This window comes from Hylobates moloch, unplaced genomic scaffold, assembly GCF_009828535.3.
Source record: "Hylobates moloch isolate HMO894 unplaced genomic scaffold, HMol_V3 SCAFFOLD_7, whole genome shotgun sequence".
NCBI lineage: Eukaryota > Metazoa > Chordata > Mammalia > Primates > Hylobatidae > Hylobates > Hylobates moloch.
Window position 1 is genome coordinate 58189989 of NW_026652282.1, and position 19552 is coordinate 58209540.

The window sequence follows — 19552 nt, forward strand, 5'->3', positions numbered from 1 at the left end:
ACAAACAAAGCCTCCAAGAAATATGGGACTATGTGAAAAGACCAAACGTACGATTGATTGGTGTACCTGAAAGTGACAGGGAGAATGGAACCAAGCTGAAAAACACAATTCAGGATATTATCCAGGAGAACTTCCCCAACCTGGCAAGGCAAGCCAACATTCAAATTCAGGAAATATGGAGAACACCACTAAGATACTCCTCAAGAAGAGCAACCCCAAGACACATAATCATCAGATTCTCCAAGGTTGAAATGACAGAAAACATATTAAGGGCAGCCAGAGAGAAAGGTCAGGTTACCCACAAAGGGAAGCCCATCAGAATAACAGTGGATCTGTCTGCAGAAACCCTACAAGCCAGAAGATAGCGGGGACCAATATTCAACATTCTTAAAGAAAAGAATTTTCAGCTGGGTGCAGTGGCTCACACCTGTAATCCCAGCACTTTGGGAGGCTGAGGTGGGTGGATCACGGAGTTCGAGACCAGCCTGGCAAATACAGTGAAACCCTGTCTATACTAAAAATACAAAAAGAAAAAATTAGCTGGGCATGGTGGTACATGCTTGTAGTCTCAGCTACTTGGGAGGCTGAGGCAGAAGAATCACTCGAACCCAGGAGGCAGAGGTTGCAGTGAGCCAAGATCATGCCACTGCACTCCAGCCTGGGCGGCAAAGCAAGACGCCATCTCAAAAAAAAAAAAAAAAAAAGAAAAGAAAAGAATTTTCAACCCAGAATTTCATAGCCAGCCAAAATAAGCTTCACAAGCAAAAGAGATTTTCAAACAAGCAAATGCTGTTGGATTTTGTGACCACCAGGCCTGCCTTACAAGAGCTCCTGAAGGAAGCACTAAATATGGAAAGGAAAAACCAGTAACAGCCACTGCAAAAACACACGAAAATATAAAGACCAACGACACTATGAAGAAACTGCATCAATTAACGAGCAAAATAACCAGCTAGCATCATGATGACAGGATCAAATTCACACATAACAATATTAACCTTAAATGTAAATGGGCCAAATGCTCCAATTAAAAGACACAGACCGGCAAATTGGATAAAGAGTCAAGACCCATCAGTGTGCTGTATTCAGGAGAACCATCTCACACGCAGAGACACACATAGGCTCAAAATAAACGGATGGAGAAAGATCTACCAAGCAAATGGAAAACAAAAAAAGCAGGGGTTGCAATCCTAGTCTGATAAAACACACTTTAAACCAACAAAGATCAAAAAAGGCAAAGAAGGGCGTCACATAATGGTAAAGGGATCAATTCAACAAGAAGAGCTAACTATCCTAAATATATATGCACCCAATACAGGGGCACCCAGATTCATAAAGCAAGTTCTTAGAGACCCACAAAGAGACTTAGACTCCTACACAATAATAGTGGGAGATTTTAACACCCCACTGTCAATATTAGACAGATCAACAAGAGAGAAAATTAACAAGGATATTCAGGACTTGAACTCAGCTCTGGAGAAAGCAGACCTAATAGACATCTACAGAACTCTCCACCTCAAATCAACAGAATATACATTCTTCTCAGCACCATATAGCACTTATTCTAAAATCGACCACATAATCGGAAGTAAAACACTCTTCAGCAAACGCAAAAGAATGGAAATCAAAACAGTCTCTCAGAACACAGTGCAATCAAATTAGAACTCAGGATTAAGAAACTCACTCAAAACCGCACAACTACATGGAAATTGAACAACCTGCTCCTGAATGACTACTGGGTAAATAACGAAATTAAGGCAGAAATAATGAAGTTCTTTGAAACCAATGAGAACAAAGAGACAACATACCAGAATCTCTGGGACACAGCTAAAGCAGTGGTAAGTGGGAAATTTATAGCACTAAATGCCCACATCGGAAAGCTGGAAAGATCTGAAATCAACACCCGAACATCACAATTAAAAGAACTAGAGAAGCAAGAGCAAACAAATTCAAAAGCCACCGGAAGACAAGAAATAACTAAGATCAGAGCAGAACTGAAGGAGACAGAGACACGAAAAACCCTTCAAAAAAATCAATGAGTCCAGGAGCTGATTTTCTGAAAAGATTAAGCAAATAGATACACTGCTAGCCAGATTAATAAAGTAGAAAAGAGAGAAGAATCAAATAGACAATAAAAATGATAAAGGGGCTATCACCACTGATCCCACAGAAATAGACTACCATCAGAGAACACTATAAACACCTATACACAAATAAACTAGAAAATCTAGAAGAAATGGATAAATTCCTGGACGCATACACTCTCCCAAGATGAAACCAGAAGATGTTGAATCCCTGAATAGACCAATAACAAGTTCTGAAATTGAGGTAGTAATTAATAGCCTACCAACCAAAAAAAAAAAACTCCCAGGACCAGACAGATTCACAGCTGAATTCTACCAGAGGTACAAAGAGGAGCTGGTACCATTCCTTCTGAAACGATTCCAATCAATAGAAAAAAAGGGACTCCTCCCTAACTGATTTTATGAGGCCAGCATCATCCTGATACCAAAACCTGGCAGAGACACAACAGAAAAGAAAATTTCAGGCCAATATCCCTGATGAACATCAATGCAAAAATCCTCAATAAAATACTGGCAAATCGAATCCAGCAGCACATCAAAAAGCTTATCCACCACGATCAAGTCAGCTTCATCCCTGGGATGCAAGGCTGGTTCAACATAGGCAAATCAATAAACGTAATACATCGCATAAACAGAACCAATGACAAAAACCACATGATTATCTCAATAGAGGCAGAAAAGGCCTTCAATAAAATTCAAAACCATTTCATGCTAAAAACTCTCATATCTCAAAATAATAAGAGCTATTTATGACAAACCCTTAGCCAATATCATACTGAATGGGCAAAAGCTGGAAGCTTTCCTGTGGAAAACTGGCACAAGACAAGGATGCCCTCTCTCACTACTCCCATTCAACACAGTATTGAAAGTTCTGGCCAGGGCAATCAGGCAAGAGAAAGAAATAAAGGGTATTCAATTAGGAAGAGAGGAAGTCAAATTGTCTGTGTTTGCAGATGACAATCCCATCGTCTCAGCCCAAAAATTCCTTAAGCTGATAAGCAACTTCAGCAAAGTCTCAGGATACAAAATCAATATGTAAAAATCACAAGCATTCCCATACACCAATAATAGACAAGCAGACAGCCAAATCATGAGTGAACTCCCATTCACAACTGCTACACAGAGAATAAAATACCTAGGAATGCAACTTACAAGGAATGTGAAGGATCTCTTCAAGGAGAACTACAAACCACTGCTCAAGGAAATAAGAGAGGACACAAACAAATGGAAAAAAATTCCATGCTCATGGATAGGAAAGATCAATATCGTGAAAATGGCCATACTGCCCAAAGTAATTTATAGATTCAACGCTATTCCCATCACGCTACCACTGACTTTCTTCACAGAACTAGAAAAAACTACTTTAAATTTCATATGGAATCAAAAAAGAGCCCATTGTAGCCAAGACAATCCTAAGCAAAAAGAACAAAGCTGGAGGCATCACACTACCTGACTTCAAACTATACTACAAGGCTACAGTAACCAAAACAGCATGATACTGGTACCAAAACAGATATATATATATATATACCAATGGAACAGAACAGAGGCTTCAGAAATAACACCACACATCTACAACCATCTGATCTTCAACAAACTTGACCAAAAAAAAGCAATGGGGGAAGGATTCCCTATTTAATAAATGTGTTGGGAAAACTGGCTAGCCATATGCAGAAAATAGAAACTGGATCCTTTCCTTACACCTTATACAAAAATTAACTCAACATGGATTAAAGACTTAAACAGAAGACCTAAAACCATAAAAACCCTAGAAGAAAATGTAGGCAATACCATTCACAACATGGGCATGGGCAAAGACTTCATGACTAAAACACCAAAAGCAATTGTAGCAAAAGCCAAAATTGAAAAATGGGATCTAATTAAACTAAAGAGCTTCTGCACAGGAAAAGAAACTATCATCAGGGTGAACAGGCAACCTACAGAATGGAAGAAAATTTTTGCCATCTATCCATCTGACAAAGGTCTAATATCCAGAATCTACAAGGAACTTAAACAAATTTACAAGAAAAAAACAAACAACCCCATCAAAAAGTAGGCGAAGGATATGAACAGCCACTTCTCAAAATAAGACGTTTTTGTGGCCAAAAAAACATATGAAAAAAAGCTCATCATCACTGGTCATTAGAGAAATGCAAATGAAAACCACAATGAGGTACCATCTCACTCCAGTTGGAATGGTGATCATTAAAAAGTCAGAAACAAGAGATGCTGGCGAGGATGCGGAGAAATAGGAACACTTTTACACTGTTAGTGGGAATGTAAATTAGTTCAACCATCGTGGAAGACAATGTGGCGATTCCTCAAGGATCTAGAACCAGAAATACCATTTCGACCCAGCAATCCCATTACTGAGTATACACCCAAAGGATTATAAATCATTCTACTATAAAGACACAGGCACACGCATGTTTATTGCAGCACTATTTACAATAGCAAAGACTTGGAACTAACCCAAATGCTCATCAATGATAGACTGGATAAAGAAAATGTGGCACATATACACCATGGAATACTATGCAGTCATACAAAAGAATGAGTGCATGTCCTTTGCAGGGACATGGATGAAACTGGAAACCATCACTGTCAGCAAACTAACACAGGAACAAAAAAAACAAACACTACATGTTCTCACTCATAAGTGGGAGTTGAACAATGAGAACACATGGACAAGGGAGGGGAACATCACACACCGGGGCCTGTCAGCGGGTGGGGGCAAAGGGAGGGAGAGCATTAGGATGAATACCTAATGCATGCGGGGCTTAAAACCTAGATGATGGGTTGATAGGTGCAGCAAATCACCATGGCACACGTATACCTATGTAACAAGCCTGCATGTTCTGCACACGTATCCCAGAACTCAAAGTGAAATAAAATAAAATAAAGAAAAGAAAAAGAAAATGTTTCCTTTCTTTATTCCAAAGCTCCAAAGTTTGCTAATCCTTCGGTATTTTCAGACTCTGATCTCTCAATTATTGCCCCTTTCTAAAAGTATCTTGAGTACCTCCCTCTCAACGTATTCCTTCTTCTCTACCTTCAAACGTACCCATCTCCTTACCTTGAAAAAAAAAAATCAACTAACCCCACTATGCTTCAAGCTTGCATCCCGTTTCTCCTCTTCCTTTGATTGACAAACTTCTTGAATTGAAAAGTCTGTCTACTAGCTCTACTGTCTTGCTACTCACTCATCTCCTTAAATGTCCCCAATCTGTTTTGCATCCTTACCACTTTACTAAAACTGCACTCCCAAAGATCACCTTCCTTAACTTCATAGCAACATTTCAAAATGGCCATAACCTTTTTGAAAAACATTACTCCCTTGGAGTTTCAGACCAGCCTAAGCAACATGGCAAAACCTGTATCTACAAAATACAAAAATTAGTAGGGTGTGATGCCACATGCCTTGTAGTCCCAGCTACTCGGGAGGCTGAGGTAGGAGGTTGACCTGAGCCCAGGAGGCAGGGGTTGCAGTGAGTCAATATTGCACCACTGCACTCCAACCTGGGTGACAGAGCCAGACCCTGTCTCAAAAAAAAAAAAAAAAAAAAAATTACTCCCTTGGCCTGAAATATCCTGGTCCTTGTGTAGGAAATATCTTAGTCTAAGAACTTTGACTGCTCCAATCCTGACATTCGTAATCCAGCTATTTATAGTTATCACCAATAAGTCTTCAAGCCAAAGGCAGCTGAGGCTGAAACAGAATGCTACTTCCATATAAAGATGTTTTCTTTGTTGCTGTTGCTCCATCTTGTCTTCTCACCAGCCTGTTCTTGACCTCTCTATATTATAAACATCTTGGTTACATAATTGGTGATTGATACCTTTGAACATCCGCTTTACTCTGCTCTACTCACAGCCTGAAATTGAATTGACTTTAGATAAACACGGGGTTATACCCTCTGACATTTATAAATTTTTAAATTATTGCTTATCTAGCTTTAAACTATTCCTTCCGAAATCCTCAAGCATAATTTAAGATTGGTATCTTTGTTCTGATATCTTACCTTTTCCCTCTCATTTACTATGTACCATAACATGGTACAAGAACCCTATATGGAGAATGCACTCAATAAATGACTAATAAATCTCCTGTAGAATTTTTTTTTTTTTTTGAGAGGGAGTCTCGCTTTGTTGCCCAGGCTGGAGTGCAGTGGCACGATCTCGGCTCACTGCAAGCTCCGCCTCCTGGGTTCACGCCATTCTCCTGCCTCGGCCTCCTGAGCAGCTGGGACCACAGGAGCCCACCACCACGCCTGGCTAATTTTTCGTATTTTTAGTAGAGACGGAGTTTCACTGTGTTAGCCAGGATGGTCTCGATCTCCTGACCTTGTGATCCGCCCGCCTCAGCCTCCCAAAGTGCTGGGATTACAGGCGTGAGCCACCGCGCCTGGCCAATCTCCTGTAGAATCGTTTGACTGTTCCTTTTGGTCATCTATCCTTATTCTTTTTATTTTAACTTTGAAGCTGGTAGTTTCAGAGTTAAAATCTCACTACTTTGTTCTTCTCTCAGTACCACTGATTCTTAAATTTTGGTGTGCATGAGAATTCCTGAGACATTTTTTTCAAATTGTAGACATGCCCAGGTTTCATCCTGAACATAAATGAATCAAAACCACCAATGGAAGGGCCTGGGCATCTGTATTTTTCACAGGCTTCACAGGTGATTCTGATTTTTTGGGGGGAGGGGAAGGGACGGAGTTTTGCTCTTGTCACCCAGGATGGAGGGCAACGGTGCGATTTTGGCTCACTGCAACCTCCGCCTCCAGGGTTCAAGTGATTCTCCTGCTTCAGCCTCCCAAGTAGCTGGGATTACAGGCACACACCACCATGCCCGGCTAATTTTTGTATTTTTAGTAGAGACGGGGTTTCACTATGTTGGCCAGGCTGGTCTTGAACGCCTGATCTCAGGTGATCCACTCACCTAGGCCTCCCAAAGTGCTGGGATTACAGGCGTGAGCCACTGCTACCAGCCTGATTCTGATTTACACCAATATTTAAGAACCATTGCTCTTTATTTTTTTCCTCAAACAACTCAACTACTCTTCCGTCTTCAACTACCACCTCTGTGTAAATCATTGCCAAATCTATAGGCTGAGTCCTGACCTTTCTCATAAGCTCTAGTCTCACATCTCCAACCTTATTGTCATCTCAAATGCAACAGGTCTAAAACTAAAACTTACAAGTCATTCGTCTACTTCTGACTTTCCTGTTCATTGTTCCATAATTCCTCCAAATAATAAAGAATTATAGCTTATAAATCTTCATGACTTATTTCATCACATAGCACATAATCCAGGCACACTAAATTTGTTTTTAAGGAAACAAAATATATTCCAATAAACATATTTTTGAAATAAAATTATTTTAATTTGGAGGCTTCCTGCACTAACAATCTATTCTCCACTGTATCAAAAAAGTATGATACACATAACAAGCACCCAAATATCTGATTAAGAACTGCTACGTGAAATGAGACAGTACATGGGACTCTCTTCTTCACTGTCTCTTGTCCCCTCTCTTATCCTTCCCTTTTCTTCTCTTATCTCTTGCTTCTCCCTCTTCTTCTCTCCTCTCTTGCCTTTCTCCTCTCCTTGCTTCCCCCTTTTTTCTCCACTTTCCCCACTTTCCTTACCCATTTAGTATTTTTCCTCTTACAGCTCCCCGCCCTTTTTTTTAACAGTCTCTTTTCTCTTCCCTAGCTCTCTCATCTCCCTGGCCCTAACCCCATCAACACTGTGTGGTTCTGCCCTCACCCCTTGCCGTCCCTTAAAACCAAGAAAAGAAAAAAAGAAATGAGACAGTACATGGGAAGAGGCTGCGATAGCCACTTCATCTACCATATCCCTATTTGATAAGCAATAAACAGCTAAAGCAATATCTCTTCATATGCAGAATGGTAGGAGTTAAGAACTTTAATATCACACGGTTCACCTGTGTACTAAGTTTCTTCCACTGATAAATTCCTAGCTGTTACCTCCCCACAACTACAGGATCTAAGGCTCCTGGGAGCAATGATATCAATTTATCTAAGAGTTAAAGAGCTAGAACTGTTCTCTAAACATGCTAATAGAGTGGACTCATGAGTAAGTATATTATTGATTATATTAAGCACAATTACCCTGTATCTACATGGAAGTTGTATACAGTTTTGTTCATATTCACAAAGAAATAGTTAGTACTAAATTATATTTGTTGCATACAGACAAAAGTCATTTGTCTTTACAATGTCAAGCAGTCCAGAGGTTCACCCTTTGGTTTGTTACTTCAATGTATCCTTTATAATTGGCAATATACTTCCCATAAATGCATTTGCTGTCACTATGCCTGTTGAAAATCACTAACTGTCAGCACACTAGACTTTGCCCATTTAGCTAAAGCACTAGAACATTGCCAGACAGTGGATCACATTCAAAGCATCCAAGAAGATGAGTTTAGTTTGAGATTTTTGGTTTTTTGTTTTTGTTGTTTGCTCTCACAGGTAGAAATCATTTCTATAGTTTCTCAGTAACTCATTCCAATGTTTATCAATCCACCTCCTGACGAAACTATTCTTTATACTTTTTAAAATCTGAATATGTCATATGGCAACACTTATTCTACTATTAATAGAGGGGAAACTACTATTTGATGGTCCTTCAGAACCCTGAAGATTTTGATCATCTCCATGAGAAATAATCCATGTCCTTTAACATTTCTTTAAGTTCTCACTGTCCCATCTTTTAATCATCTTTGTTGTTCACCTCCTGACTATTTCTTGCAGTGACATCTTTAAACGTTTGTTAATAAGGAGCTAACCTCTGAAAAAAAATCATTAAACTGAGGGAGGCCATTTGCTTGAGAAACCAGTGTTCCTGGCTTGTTTCATTTGTCTTTTAACAAATCTCTATCTAAGAACTGGTCAAAACATTATCTAAACTGCAGGAACACTACCCAATATATAGTAAGAACACTCCTCAAACACCGCATGTTCTCACTCATAGGTGGGAATTGAACAATGAGAACTCATGGACACAGGAAGGGGAACATACACTCCGGGGACTGTTGTGGGGTGGGGGGAGGGGGGAGGGACAGCATTAGGAGATATACCTAATGCTAAATGACGAGTTAATGGGTGCAGCAAAACAACATGGCACATGGATACATATGTAACAAACCTGCACATTGTGCACATGTACCCTAAAACCTAAAGTATGATAAAAATAAAAAATAAAAAGAACACTCCTCATAATACGTGTCACAATATGTATACGTACATCTAATTTTCTGCTCTTCATTTACAGGCCAACCTCCTCCTATGGTAAGTGCCCAGTTCCATAGGTTTACTGCCATTTCTTCAATCTGGTCAAAGAGAAACATTTCCTTAGCTAGTTAAAATACTGGCCACTTCCAACGGTATTTTCATTCTTGAATGTTGTATGCTTATGTAACTATTGTGGGTCATTTCCAGGCCCTCCATAATCTAGTCCCATTCTACCTCTCCCCCCAAAAACCTACCCACTGTTAGAGTAATTATCTATTTCCTGAACACAACTTGTTTATTCCCATCAATGTGTCTTTATTCATACTATTGGCTTCACCTGATATACCTCCTCCCTTTGTTTTTATGTAACTCAAATCCATTTCAGTCTCACCTACAACATAAATGAAGCTTTCAGCAACCATTACAGTCTACGTTGTTCTTTCTTCTTTGAATTCATATATTCATTAAGTTGTATACAATTTGGCAATTAATTATATTACTTTGTATCATTTATTCTTTAATTGTTTTAGTTCTTTTTATAACCCAATTTATGCACAGCAGTGGTACAAAATGTATGTTAGTTTTAAGTCTTTTCTTCCATGCCACTTTTCTCACTTACCATTTCACATTTTTCTGATGAGCTTCAGTTTAAACAGATATAGTTTGGATATTTTTCCCCTGGGAATCTCATATCAAAATTTGATCCCCAATGTTGGAGGTGGGGCTGATGGGAGGTACTTGGGTCACGGGGGTGGATCCCTCATTGTCTTGGTGCTGTCCTCACAGTAATGAGTGAGTTCTGAGTCTATTAGTTACTGCAAGATCTGATTCTTAAAAAAGAGCCTGGTACCTCCTCCTTTCTCTTTCCTCCTCTCTCATCATGTGATGCCTGCTCCCTTTTCCCTTCCAACATGATTGGAAACTTCCACAGGCCCTCACCGGAAGCAGATGCCAGTGCCATGCTTCTTATACGATCTGCAGAACCATGAGCCAAATAAACTTCTTTTCCTTATCAATTACCCAGCCTCAGGTATTTCCTTTATAGCAATGCAAACAGCCTAATGCAGCATGGTTGTCATTTCACTTATTATTCTGGGGCTAATTATCATGTCCATCTCCATCACATAGTATCCTCAATGCCACAGTTGATCAAATGATGACTTTTTTTTTTTTTGAGACAGAGTCTCACTTTGTTGCCCAAGCTGGAGTGCAATGGCATGATCTCGGCTCACTGCAACCACCACCTCCCAAGTTCAAGTGATTCTCCCACCTCAGCCTCCCAAGTAGCTGGGATTACAGGCACCCGCCATAATGCCTGGCTAATTTTTGTATTTTTAGTTGAGATGGGGTTTCACCATGTTGGCCAGACTGGTCTCGAACTCCCGACCTCAGGTGATCTGCCCGCCTCAACCTCCCAAAGTGCTGAGATTACAGGCATAAGCCACCACGCCCGGCTGACTTTCATACTAAGTATTATTTCATTTGTATCACTAAAAACACATGGAGTTAATACTGCACTCCAAATTACCCAGAAGAACAAATGATTTGACATATTATGATGGGAAATGAACATCCAGACTAAATAGCTTAAAGAAGCTACCTGTTTTGGCATTTTGGAAAGCAATTTGGCAATATATAAAAATGTTCGCCCAGGTGCGGTGGCTCACCCCTGTAATCCCAGCACTTTGGGAGGCCTAGGCTGTCGGATTGCCTGAGGTCAGGTGTTAGAGACCAGCCTGGCCAACATGGTCAAACCCCATCTCTACTAAAAAATACAAAAATTAGTCGTGCGTGGTGGCAGGCGCCTGTAATCCCAGCTACTCAGGAGGCTGAGGCATGAGAATCACTTGACCCCAGGAGGCGGAGGTTGCACTGAGCCAAGATCATGCCACTGCACTCCAGCCTGGGAGAGACAGAGTGAGACTGTCTCAATAAAAATAAATAAATAAGTAAATAAATAAATAAACTAAATTCACATCTTTTGTTCCAATAGTTGCACTTTTGAGACTTTATCCTAAGAAATAGATGAAAATGTGTGGGAGAGATAATCTTTGCACTTAATAGTGTTCTTCATATCATTATTTATAATAGTGAAAAATAAGGAACAATATGAGAAACAATATAAATATCCAATAATAAAGAAATAGGTGAATTATGATAAGCTTCCTTGATGGAATAGTATTCATCCATTTAAATAGTGGTCATGGCCAGACATGGTGGCTCATGCCTGTAATCTCAGCACTCTGGGAGGCTGAGGCAGGTGGATCACTTGAGGTCGAGTTCGAGACCAGCCTGGCCAAAGTGGTGAAACCTCGTCTCTACTAAGAATACAAAAAAAAAAAAATAGCCAGGCGTGGTGGTGCACACCTGTAGTCTCAGCTACTCGGGAGGCTGAGGCAGAAGAATCATTTAAACCTCAGAGGTGGAGGTTGCAGTGAGCTGAGATCATGCCACTGCACTCCAGCCTGGGCGACAGAGCGAGACTCTATCTCAAAAAAATAAAAATAAAAACAAAAATAAAATAAAATAGTGGTTATGAAAACTATGTTTTTTTTGTTTTTTTTTGTTTTTTTTTGAGACGGAGTCTCACTCTGTCGCCCAGGCTGGAGTGCAGTGGCGTGATCTCGGCTCACTGCAAGCTCCGCCTCCCGGGTTCACGCCATTCTCCTGCCTCAGCCTCTCCGAGTAGCTGGGACTACAGGTGCCCGCCACCACGCCTGGCTAATTTTTTTGTATTTTTAGTAGAGACGGGGTTTCACCGTGGTCTCGATCTCCTGACCTCGTGATCTGCCCGCCTCGGCCTCCCAAAGTGCTGGGATTACAAGTGTGAGCCACCGCGCCCGGCGAAAACTATGTTTTTAACAAGGGAAAATATTTATTACATGTCTAGTGAAAAAGGAAAGAAGGAAAGATACAAAACTGTATGTACAGAAAGTTGTATATATGCAAATCTTACCTCAAAAAAGAACTTCAATAAAATATTGGATTCTAGTTAATGATATGCACACTAAAACATTTAGGGGGGAAATGTACTGTTGTCAGCAACTCACTTTAAAATGCACCCAAAAAATAAGATGGGTTGATGGGCAAATGTATATGTGAAAAAGCAAATATGGTAAAATGTTTATAACTGTAGAATGTAAGTGGCTGTTACATAGGTGTCCAGTGTAATATTCTTTCAACTTTTCTGTTTGAAAATGTTTATTTTAAAATGTTGAGAAAACAGAGAAAATTGCCTTTTATGATGCCAGAAATATTACACGTACAGTATAATTATAGCTAAATAATATTTAAACAGTAAAAATATTAAAGAAAATACATTAAAATAATAGTAATTATACTGAAGTGGTGTGTTTGCATGTGATTTTGTATCTATTTTTTTAAACTTTCTGTAAAGTTATGTTACTTTATGATTTTAAATAAATTCTTGTATTTTCTCATATTGTGTTAGAAAGGATAAGATAAACTATGATTGTAAATACTTCATAATCACAAAACATATTTATTCAACACGTATGTATTAAGCACCTAAGATGTGGCAGGTTTTGTCCTAGGTTTACGTAAATGTATAATGATAAGCATGGTAAATACATGCTGCAAACAGAGGTAAATAATATGAAGATTAGACTTTCCAGAAAGAAAATAAATTCAAGGCATTTCCAAAACCAAGCAGATCTTCTTCAAAAATAAGACCAGACTCTTATGGCTCATGCCTGTAATTCTAACACTGGGAGGCCAAAGAGGGCAGATTGCTTGAGCTCAGGAGTTCGAGACTAGCCTGTGCAACATGGAGAAACCCCATCTCCATGAAAAATACAAAAAATTAGCTGGGCATGGTGGCACATGCCTGCAGTCCCAGCTACTTGGAGGGCTGAGGGGGATCACTTGAGCCCAGGAGGTCGAGGATGCAGTGAGCCAAGATCATGCAATTGCACTCCAGACCAAGACACTGTCTCAAAAAACAAACAAACAAACAAACTCTTGGAATCTTATAATTTGTTTTCACTAACAGCTAAGTACAGTAAGAGGTTATGATCTAAAAAGAGATTTACCACCGGGCATGGTGGCTCATACCTGTAATCCCAGCACTTTGGGAGGCCGAGGTGGGTGGATCTCTTGAGGCCAGGAGTTCGAGACCAGCCTGGCCAACATGGCAAAAACACGTCTCTACTAAAAACACAAAAATTAGCCAGGTGTGGTGGCGCCTGCCTGTAATCCCAGCTACTTGAGTGGCTGAGGCACGAGAACTGCTTCAAACCAGGAGGCAGAGGTTGCAGTGAGCTGAGATCCTGACACTGCACTCCAGCCTGGGCAACAGAGTGTGACTGTCTTAAAAATAAAAATAAAAATAAAAATAAATAAATAAAACTGAGATACCACCTCCCAGTCACTAGGATGACTACTATCAATAAAAGAAACAGAACAACAAGTATTGGTGATAATGTGAAGAAACTGGTACCCTTGTTCACTATTAATAGAAATGTAAAATGGTATAGTTGCTATGGAAAACAGTACAGTGGTTCCTCAAAAAATTAAAAACAGAATTGCCATATGATACAGCAATTCCAATTCTGGGTATATATCCAAAAGAATTAAATGCAGGGACTTGAACAGAAATTTCCATACCAGTGCTCATAGCAACATTATTCACAATAGGCAAAAGGTAGATGCAACCCAAGTGTCCATCAACAAATGAATGGATAAACAAAATGTGGTATACACATACAATGGATTATTCAGTCTTAAAAAGGAAGGAAATTCTGACACATGCTGCAACATGGATGAACCTTGAAGACATTATACTAAGAGAAATAAACCAGCCACAAAAAGACAATTATTACATGATTCCACTTACATGAGGTACCGAGAGTAGTCAAATTTATAGAGACGGAAAGTAGAATGGTGGTTGACAAGCTGATCCCAAAATTCATAAGAATTTCAGAGGGCAAGGGGGAGTTGCTTAATGGGTATAGAGTTTCAGTTTTGCAAGATGAAAAGGGTTCTGGATAACAGCTGCACAATGTGAACATACTTAACACAAGGGAACTATACACCTAAAGATAGTTAAGATGGTAAATTTTATGTTATGTGTATTTTACCACAATAAAAAACACAATGAGATAACACTTCATACCCACTAGAATGACTATAATCAAAAAGACAAATAATGACAAATGTCAGCAAGGAGGTGGAAAAACTGGATCCCTCTATTCTTCTTTTTTTTTTTTTTTTTTTTTTGAGACGGAGTCTTGCTCTGTCACCCAGGCTGGAACACAGTGGTGCAATCTCAGCTCACTGCAAGCTCCGCCTCCCGGGTTCACGCCATTCTCCTGCCTCAGCCTCCCAAGTAGCTGGGACTACAGGTGCCTGCCACCACGCCTGGCTAATTTTTGTATTTTTAGTAGAGACAGGGTTTCACCATGTTAGCCAGGATGGTCTCGATCTCCTGACCTCGTGATCTGCCCGCCTCGGCCTCCCAAAGTGCTGGGATTACAGGCATGAGCCACTGAGCCCAGCCAACTGGATCCCTCTTATATTGCTAGTGGGAATGTAAAATGGTGCAGCCACTTTGGAAAACAATCTGGCAGCAGCAAACCAACATGACACAAGTATACATATGTAACAAACCTGCCCATTGTGCACATGTACTCTAGAACTTGAAATTTTAAAAAAGTAAAAAAGTAAAAAAAAAAAAAAAAGTTTAGAGTTAACACATGGCCCAGCAATTTCATTCTTAGGTACAAACCTAAGAAAAATGAAAACATAAAAATCTGTACATGGGTATTTATAGCAGCATTATTCATAATAGCCAAAAGGTGGAAGCAATGAAAATATTCATGAATAGATGAATGGACAAACAAAATATGGTATATCCATACAATGGGATATTATTCAGTCATAAAAATGTATGAAGTACAAATACATGCAACAATATGGATGAACTTTGAAAACATCTTGCTAAGTCAAAGCAGTCAGTAAACCACACATTGAATGATTCTATTTATATAAAATGTCCTCATTAGGCAAAACCATAGAGACCAAAAGTAGATTAGTGGTTGCCTAGGGCTGAGGGTGAGGGAGGGAAGAGGATGGGAGGAAATGGAGAGTGTTTGTGAATGGGTGTGAGGTTTCTTTTTGAGGTGATGAAAATATTCTAAAATTAACAAACTGTGGTGATAGGTGCACAACAACTCTGTGAAATACTAAAAACTATTGAATTGTATACTTGAAATGGGTGAATTGCATGGTATGTAAATTATATCTAAATAAAGGTATTTATATATACATAAACACATATATACATATATAGATACATATATATATATAAAGAGGAAGAGAGATTTACAATAAACTTTCTTCTCACCTTTCCATGTAAGTAGTCACCAAAATGGAAGTATTTGCCCAAGGTAAATGTTCTCAAAAGTGTTTCAAGCCTCAAGACAACTTCCATATTAAGTAAGTAACAGACCTTCATTTAAACATTAGAAAATTACCCCCAAAAAAAGCACTTCTGAAGGCTTATAATCAACTGAGTTCTCCACTACTGGGTGGCTCCATTCACAACAACACTTGGAGGTGGGTATTACTATTATCATTTATCAGATGAGAAAACTCAAGCCTGGAGAGGTTAATAAATATTAATAATAAATAACATTACTAATAAATAAATAATAAATATTAAACTTGAGCACATATTTTCCCATTGGTTTCTAAAATTTTTCCCCCTAAATTAGGTGTGAACATCCAAAAATAGATTTTTATATGTTTAGCGATGGTTAAGCATGAAGACTACTTTTTTACCTATATAATACATTGGTTAAAATGAAGAATCATCAAAACTTATCATAAACAGAATTATTTTTATACTAACCTGAGTGTCTGTTATTTCAGCCATAGACTCCCTGTTGATATTTGCTATGTCGCTGAAGAGTCTATCAATTGCCTCTGGTATGTTAGGTGAATTATCATTTGTAACCAGCTTTTCAACAACTTCTGAAATAACAATGGATGATAAATGTGCTGTGAACTATTACCATTGGCTAAATGTAGCAAATCATTTTTAAACCTATGCCTAAATCATTGGCCAAATGAATACAGCATGAAGGAACTTGATCCTTAGAGTAAAACCAAACTGGAGATTTAAAGTTTCTCTAAGCTAGAGTATAATTTTCAAATAAAATTTGCATTTTTTGGGAGTCACTTGTTTATAACTTAATCATTACTCGTTCTCAGAAAGTAAAATGCATTGACTTCACAAATAGTAATGTTATTAGGTAATATTAAAAGTACAAAACAGGCCAAGCATGGTGGCACACGTCTTTAGTCCTAGCTAGTCCAAAGGCTGAGGTGGGAGGATCACTTGAGTCCAGGAGTTCAAGGCTACAGTGAGCTATGATCCTGCCACTGTACTCCATCCAGCATGGACTACAGATTGAGACCCTTTCTCTAAAACAAACAAAAAAACCCTACAAAACTGAACTTAACAATGTCTTCAAAACTAGAAAATGTAGAAATTCTGAAAGAAGATCTGGATATGTGCCCTGTAAAACTGAAAAACTTATTAATATTTTCAAGCATTAGACAGACATAGCTAACTGCTGGCTCTGAAGTCTTGAACTTACTTTGCGAGAAAAAAATGACATGCTCAATTAGCAACATTAACCAGCTATTGAATCTGCACAAATGATGTCACCATTTTCTAAATGGTCTGAGCTCCAGACTCCACATACTAGGCCATGGAATTCCTTCAAACCCAAGCATTAGCTGGGTACGATGTTCCATGCCTGTAGTACCAACTACTCAGGAGGCTGTGGCAGGAGGATCCCTTGAGCCCAGGGATCCTTGAAACAGGCTGGGCAACATAGCAAGACACCATCTGAAAAAAAAAAAAACTAAAACTAAAACTAGGCCAGGTGCAGTGGCTCATGCTTGTAATCCCAGCACATTGGGAGGCTGAGGCAGGTGGATCACTTCAGGCCAGGAATTCGAGACCAGCCTGGTCAACATGGCAAAACCCCATCTCTATTAAAAATACAAAAATTAGCTATGTGGGGTGAGGGGAGGGGGGAGGGACAGCATTAGGAGATATACCTAATGCTAAATGACGAGTTAATGGGTGCAGCACACCAACATGGCACATGGATACATATGTAACAAACCTGCACATTGTGCACATGTACCCTAAAACTTAAGGAATAATAATAATAATAAATAAATAAATAAATAAATAAATAAAAATAAAAAAACACAAAAATTAGCTATGCGTGGTGTGCCTGCCTGTAATCTCAGCTACTGGGGTGGCTGAGGCATAAGAATTGCTTGAGCCTGGGAGGTTGAGGTTGTAGTTAACTCAGATCGTGACACTGAATTCCAGCCTGGGCAGCAGAGCAAGACTGTGTCTCAAAAAAACAAAAAAAACTAAAACTAAACAATAAGCATGATGTAGAATCACAATTATGCCCTTCATGTTATCAAAATTGAGGTTTTTTGCAAACTCATGTGACAGAAATGTCCATAAGCTACATAGTTCTAATTTCTTGCAACATTCCTGAGCCTCAAATTAGCAAAAATGTTATTAATATTCATAACAGTACTATAAAAGCACCTTCTAAAAGATTTTTAAGCTGCTAAAATAAACAGAACTTTTACCTTGCTACAATAAAAAATAAATCAGCTACAAAAATTTCAGTTAAACAAATGCTTGAAGTGATGGATATCCTATTTACCCTGACGTGATTATTACACATTATACGTCTGTATCAAAATATCTCACGTATCCCATAAATATATACACCTACTATGGACGCATAAACATAAAAATTAAAAATTAAAATTCTAGCTAAACATAAGACTACAGATTCAAACAAAGACTTCACAAAGCAAATTAAAAAGTATTTAAAATTCACACATTTTAAGTACTTTAGGTGAAAAAATGTATATGAAAATAAAAATACAAAAATTAGCCAGGCACGGTGGCATGTACCTGCAGTCCCAGCTACTCCAGAAGGTGAGACAGGAGAATCGCTTGAACCCAGGAGGCAGAAGTTGCAGTGAGCCAAGATCGGCCACTGCACTCCAGCCTGGGCAACAGAACAAGACTCCATCTCAAAAAAAAAAAAAAAAGAAAAAAGAAAAAAAAACCCTCTATCTTTCTTTCTCTCATAAGTTGTTTAATGGAAAGACTGATGTTAAATATCTTGACTCCTCTAAGATTAGGTAAGTATTGGGCTGAGGGGCATATATTTATATAGCCCTTACTCAAAATATTGGTAACAGAATCAGGGAGATTTTTAAATTGATGTTTTTTAAAAATACAAATATTGTTTAAAAAACAGATTTTTAAAAACATTTTTGAGAAGAAAACAAAACCCCAATATAAACTTTTGTTTGTTTGTTTTGTTTTGTTTTTAAGACAAGAGTCTCACTCTGTCACCTAGGCTGAAGTACAGTGGCCGATCTTGGCTCACTGCAATCTCCGCCTCCCAGGTTCAAGCAATTCTCCTGCCTCAGCCTCTTGAGTAGCTGAGACTACAAGCACATGCCACCAATATACGTTTTGGTGGCTCATGCCTGTAATCCTAACAGTTTGGGAGGCTGAGGCAGGTAGATTGCTTGAGCTCAGGAGTTTGAGACCAGCCTGGGGAACACAGTGAGACTTCATCTCCACAGAAAACTTAAAAATTAGCTGGGTGTGGTGGCTCACACCTGTAGTTCCAGCTACTCGGTGGCTGAGGTGAGAGGATCACTCCAGCCCAGGAGGTGGAAGCTGCAGTTAAGCTATGAGCTGCAGTTAAGCTATGATCATGCCACAGCACTCCAGCTGGGCGACAGAGCAAGACCTTGTCTCTCAAAAAAAAAAAAAAAAAAAAAAAAAAATCCTAAGATGTTATTGTAGAATACCAACAATAGTTTCTGGTTACATAGTTTATGAGACTATGAAGACATATATTTTGATCTGTGAATGTTCTCTTAAGTGGTTAATGTTTCATTAACTCATTTTTGTCTAAATAATTCTGGTCCTTTCAAAACATATTTTCAGTGTTATTCAGCTGAGCAACTTCACCAACACCAGCTGAGGCAATGACAGCATTGCAGTCCTTTAAGGATAAAATGCAGTCAGCAAAGCTGGGTAAGTGATAGAGATCACATAGCTGAAAGGTTGAGAGTTACACTATAAAGAAGAGATTTGCATCTGGGAGAAGCTCAGAAA

General features: G+C 38.9%; 1 protein-coding gene across 1 annotated transcript in view; it reads right to left on the reverse strand.

The window, feature by feature from the left end:
• Positions 1 to 16985, reverse strand: part of TEX11 (testis expressed 11) — a 363344-nt gene extending 346359 nt beyond the window's left edge. The window contains exons 1-3 of the mRNA XM_058441322.1: positions 16965 to 16985; positions 16214 to 16369; positions 9356 to 9440 (exon numbers count right to left, since the gene is read on the reverse strand). Coding sequence (XP_058297305.1) covers positions 9356 to 9440; positions 16214 to 16369; positions 16965 to 16985 — 262 coding nt within the window. The remainder of the gene's footprint in view (positions 1 to 9355; positions 9441 to 16213; positions 16370 to 16964) is intronic.
• Positions 16986 to 19552: the final 2567 nt, after the last annotated feature.